Raw genomic sequence first — 6,116 nt, 5'->3', positions numbered from 1 at the left:
TGACTGTATCAGCATATGAATCCCAATACATTCAACCACAACAAGAATTGAATGTTGAATGCTCGAAATCCTAGAGGACAATGTCACAGAAGGGTGAAATGAGCTTGGAATCAAAGTAAGCATGGGGGCACCAGTGGAGAAATAGAAAGGACTTAAAGTATAGAGCATAGCATAAAAACAATCTCATAAAAAGATGGCCATTGAAACTTATAAAGAGTAAAATGTATCAGAGTATAGAAACAGCCATGATGGTGATGACATTAAAATCTTCCCTCCCTCCTTCCCTCCTTCTCTCCCTCTTTTCCCATTTCCCTCCCTCCAGCTCTCCCTGCCTTCCTTCCTCCCTTCCTTCCAACCACCCTCCTTCCCTCCCTCTCCATCCCTCCCTCTCTCCCTCCCTGTCTCTCACTTACTTCCTTTCTCCCTCCTTTCTTCTCTTGTCTCCCTCTCTTTCTATTTTTAGTTATAGAGCAAACAAATATTTAATTTGATATCTTTTGTCCTTTGTGATATCTTTGTATAGTTGAACATCACTATTTTAATAGGTTTGCATAACTTATAAAACAAAAGCTCCTGTAGGGCTTATTTACAAGTGATGACACTGAAGACCAGATTGTCAAGGGTGATGCAGATACGGGAAGATAAACTGTGGGGAGTGTCAAGGTCACTCTAAAAGGTTCGTGTCACCCAGGATACTTTCATGTGTTTTTATTGGAAGTAGCCAGCTAACAATCTTACCAAATACTTTATAATCCCAGATTCCCTTCAGTAGGGATTCAAGACCTCAGAAATGATACATGAAGCTTTGAATATAGCAATTACATTCATAAGGTTACTCTCCAGTATGTGTATATGAAAACCTAAAAGTGTTTTCAGAGATAACTCTGATAAGGAAAGGCTTTTCCACATTGCTTACATTCAGAAAAAATCTCCAATATATTTTTGTGTTGTTGTTTTTAATTTAGAGATAACAATTGTGAAAAGGTTTTTCACACTGATTATGTTTCTAGGGTTTCTATCTGGTGAATGTTCTTTTAGGTATTATATGGCTACCATGTGAAAAGGCTTTACCACACTTCTTATTTAGGGTTTCTCTTCAATATATGTTTTTCTATGTTTGTGGAGGTAACTCTGGACTGCTAAGGCTTTACCTCATTGATTACACTGGTATAATTTCTCTAGACTATGTTTTACTTTGTGTTTCTGGTGTTGACTCTGTTTTTAAAAAGCTTTACTACAGAGTAAAGGGTTGCATTCATAGGGTCTCTCTCCAGTAAGTAATTCATGTTTTCAAAGTGTATAGAAATGTGCAAAGCCTTTGTCACACTGATTATATTCATAAGGTTTCTCTCCAGCTTGTGTTCTTTTATGTAGTTGAAAATAATAGAAAACTCCAAAGGCCTTACTGCATTTACAGGGCTTCTCTCCAGTATAAACTCTTTCATGATTCTGAAAAGTACAGAAAACTGCAAAGGCTTTTCCACATTCCTTGCATTCATAAAGTTTTTCTCCAGTGTGTGTTCTTTTGTTTCCGGAGAGGTCCCTGTTATGAAAAGGCTTTACCACATTGATCACATTCATAAGGTTTCTCCACAATATGTGTCCTTTTATGTTTCTGGAGATGATTATGTTGTGAAAAGGCTTTACCACATTCATTACATTAATAGGGTTTCTCTCCTGAATGTGTTCTTTTATGTCTCTGGAGATGACTCTGTCGTGAAAAGGCTTTACCACATTGATTACATTCATAGGGTTTCTCTCCAGAATGTGTCCTTTTATGGTACTGGAGATGACTTTGTTGTGAAAAGGCTTTACCACATTCATTACATTCATAGGGTTTCTCTCCAGAATGTGTCCTTTTATGTATTTGGAGAGTACTGTGCATTGAAAAGGCTTTACCACATTGATTACATTCATAGGGTTTCTCTCCAGAATGTGTCCTTTTATGGTTTTGGAGTTGACTCTGTCGTGAAAAGGCTTTACCACATTCATTACATTCATAGGGTTTCTCTCCAGAATGTGTCCTTTTATGGTTTTGGAGATGACTTTGTTGTGAAAAGGTTTTACCACATTGATTACATTCATAGGGTTTCTCTCCAGAATGTGTCCTTTTATGTATTTGGAGAGTACGGTGCATTGAAAAGGTTTTACCACATTGATTACATTCATAGGGTTTCTCTCCAGAATGTGTCCTTTTATGTATTTGGAGAGTACGGTGCATTGAAAAGGCTTTGCCACATTCATTACATTCATAGGGTTTCTCTCCAGAATGTGTTCTTTTATGAATTCGGAGACTACTGTGTTGTGAAAAGGCTTTACCACATTGATTACATTCATAGGGTTTCTCTCCAGAATGTGTTGTTTTATGGTACTGGAGATGACTCTGTCGTGAAAAGGCTTTACCACATTCATTACATTCATAGGGTTTCTCTCCAGAATGTGTCCTTTTATGGTTTTGGAGATGACTTTGTTGTGAAAAGGTTTTACCACATTGATTACATTCATAGGGTTTCTCTCCAGAATGTGTTCTTTTATGTATTTGGAGAGTACTGTGCATTGAAAAGGCTTTGCCACAATCAGTACATTCATAGGGTTTCTCTCCAGAATGTGTTCTTTTATGTCTCATGAGATGACTCTGTTGTGAAAAGGCTTTACCACATTGATTACATTCATAGGGTTTCTCTCCAGAATGTGTTGTTTTATGGTTTTGGAGATGACTTTGTTGTGAAAAGGCTTTACCACATTGATTACATTCATAGGGTTTCTCTCCAGAATGTGTTCTTTTATGCTTTCGGAGATTCCAGGGTTGTAAAAAGGCTTTACCACATTCATTACATTCATAGTGTTTCTCTCCAGAATGTGACTTTTTTTGCTGTTGGAGATTACTTTTTTGTGAAAAGGCTTTATCACATTTATCACATTCATAGGTGTTTCCTCCATTGTGAGTTCCTTTATGGTTTTGGAGATTACTGTGGTAAGAAAAGGCATTACCACATTGATATGGTTTCTCTGCAGAATGAATACTTTCAGACCTTTGAAGACAACTGTGAAGTGTAGAGGCTTTATCACATTGAATATATTCACAGGGTTTGTCTCTGGCAAGACTTCCTTTATGCCTGTGAAGACAATTGACACGTATAAACACTACCACATTGATTACAGTGATGACTCTTTTTATCTATATGGTTTAATTTTACAATTTTGTCTAGTTTACTGTAAAAAGAGATCAAATTGTAAAGTTGTATCACTTGTTTCGATTCATAAGTTTCTACTTTATTATGGTTCCTTTTGTATATTGGAAGATAGCTATGGAGGTTAAAGCGTTTAGTACATGGTTCATCTTTCTGACACATTTTTCTCATGTGAGTTTTTCCACATTTCTAAAGTGAATTGGAAGAATTCAGAGGTTTGCCACAGTGATTTTACTCATCATTTTGCAATATTGTCATGTTACATTTGCAAAATGAACCAGGACAAACCGCAGAATGTCCATGTTCCTTGTACTAAAAGGGCTTTTCTGCAGTTTGAATGTATTTAAATATTCTCAATGAAGTTGGATACACAATTATTTGTAAACTCACATCCCCTTCTCAGTCTACTCAAAGTCGGGACAACTGTATATCTTCTAATTGTTGTGAGAGAGAAAGGCACTTTCCATGTTCCAGGTGCTCACGTGCCTTTGATCTAATGTGACATGTATCTTTATGGCAAGAATAAAAAATGAAAGGTTTCCACATTCCATTCACACAGTTTAACTGTTTGTTCATCACAGAGGTGTAATATCAGGATAAAGGTTTCTACACCATAATCTACTTGAATCTCATAAATTACCCGTCTCACTATACTTTGGTAAATCAATAAATGTATATGAGTAATGTGGGATTTATTATGGAATGTTTGCCTAGTAAAAGATTTTAGACATACACTTATCATCTAATCTATGTGTATGTCCTTCACAATAACTGAGATGTACCACCCTAAATCAATTGGCAGTTCTATAGAGCAGTTCCCATGGGGATATAATTAAAATGTAATAGCTGTTAAGTCATTGTTTCCTTGTGCTTTTTTCTCGACTACCTGACATTGAGGTACAGGGTGTTGTGTGAATTTACTAATCATCAATACACTTAAAGCTATGCTTGCTTATACTGAGTTTTCTTAAAACTTCAAGGGCACACTCAGATTTCTTTAGTGGCACATTTGTATGAACATGAAACTTACCTTCCATGTACTCTAGAATTTTGAAGATGTTCTTCAATATTATTGTCTTCTGATTTGTAACCTAAAATATATTACCAGAAAATGTATGATATATAATGAAAACTGATGAAAAGTTAAGTTATTCTTCTGAATGAACCTGAGAACTCTGCCTGATTTATTTACCATATTGTTCCTCTTTCACAATCAAAATGAAAGAAGAGCTCAATAACCAAGAAACACCTTTCCTCATATTTTAAAAAATGGATTAAAAGTCATAGTCTTACCTATAGCAGTGAGGTTCCTGTAGGTCTCCAGCATCACATCTGTGTAGAGAGTCTTCTGGGAAGGATCCAGCAAAGCCCATTCTTCTGGAGTGAAGTTAATGTGGACATCATCATATGTTAGTGCATCCTAAAATATCCATACATGTGTTTAATAGAAAGCATAATTCTGACAATATATTAAATATACACTTCTTTAACAATGCATTCGTATAACTCTGGTGATTTCCACACTTACTCCATGACACAGAAATTCTAATGTAATCACCAAGTCATTGTAGAAGGAAACTGAAAAGGAGGTCCACCCCTGTCATTTCATCCTTACAGGAGAAAGGCCTATTAACAGCCATACAGTCAGAGACAAATAGATCAATACTATACACATCAGAGAAATGATCTGAATGATGACTAACTACAAAAAGAGATAGGCAAGCTGAGTGTGTTGGTGCATGCCTTTAATTGTACCACCCAGGAGACAGAGATATGGGAATCTCATTGGAGACCAGCCTAGTCTATGTAATGAGTTTCAGGACTGCTTGAAGTAAACATTAAGAACCTGCCACCACCCTCCCCTCTCCCTAAAAAACAAACTCAAAGAAAAAACCACACAATCATATTACTAGATGCTGAGAAAGCATTTGACAAAATTCAATACCCTTTCATGGTAAAAGTCTTGGAAAGTTCAGGAATTCAAGGTCCATACCTAAACATAGTAAAATATCTCAGAAGATGGAAAGATCTCCCATGCTCATGAATTGCAAGGATTAATATAGTAAAAAAGGTTAACAAGAACAAAACAACAAAAAAAGCCAGGCGGTGGTGGTGCAGGCCTTTAATCCCAGCACTTGGGAGATAGAGACAGGCGGATTTTTGAGTTCGAGGCCAGCCTGGTCTACAGAGTGAGGTCCAGGACAGCCAGAACTACACAGAGAAACATTGTCTTGAAAAACCAAAAAAGAAAAGAAAGAAAGAAAGAAAGAAAGAAAGAAAGAAAGAAAGAAAGAAAGAGGCTACCTTGCTGAAAGCAATCTACAGATTTAATGCAATCCCCATCAAAATTCCCACTCAATTTTTCACAGAGATAGAAAGAGCAATCTTAAAATTCATTTGGAATAACAAAAAACTCAGGATAGCAAAAACCACTCTCAGCAATAAAAAAAACTTCTGGGGAATCACCATCCCTGACTTCAAGCTGTACTACAAAGCAATAGTGATAAAAATGGCAGGGTAGTGGAACAGAGACAGGCAGGAGGATCAATGGAATAGAATAGAAGACCCAGAAATGAACCCCCATGTCTATGGTCACTTGATCTTTGACAAAGGAGCTAAAAACATCCAGTGGAAAAAAAGACAGCATTTTCAACAAATGGTGCTGGTCCAACTGGAGGTCAACATGTAGAAGAATACAAATTGATCCATACTTATTTCCTTGTACAAAGCTCAATTCCAAGTGGATCAAGGACCTCCTCATAAAGCCAGCTACACTGAAACTAACAGAAGAGAAATTGGGGAAAAGCCTGGAACACATGGGCACAGGAGAAAACTTCCTGAACAGAAAAGCAATGGCTTATGCCCTAAGATCAAGAATTGAACATAATATCAAGAATTGACAAATGGGACCTCATAAAACTTCAA

At 36.7% G+C, this 6,116-nt stretch overlaps 1 protein-coding gene across 1 annotated transcript; it reads right to left on the bottom strand.

Moving 5' to 3' along the window:
- Window positions 1-1,962: 1,962 nt before the first annotated feature.
- LOC114616378 (zinc finger protein 120-like) lies at window positions 1,963-4,611 on the bottom strand (the record flags this gene model as incomplete). Its single annotated transcript, XM_028761848.1, has 3 exons — window positions 1,963-2,621; window positions 4,222-4,282; window positions 4,485-4,611. Coding segments are annotated over 3 exons (847 nt in total), but the record flags the coding sequence as incomplete, so codon positions are not given.
- Window positions 4,612-6,116: the final 1,505 nt, after the last annotated feature.

Source organism: Grammomys surdaster, unplaced genomic scaffold (assembly GCF_004785775.1).
Source record: "Grammomys surdaster isolate TR1022 unplaced genomic scaffold, NIH_TR_1.0 318775, whole genome shotgun sequence".
Classification (NCBI taxonomy): Eukaryota; Metazoa; Chordata; class Mammalia; order Rodentia; family Muridae; genus Grammomys; species Grammomys surdaster.
The sequence above is the reverse complement of the archived record's forward strand: the minus strand, read 5'-3'. Positions and strand labels throughout refer to the sequence as shown.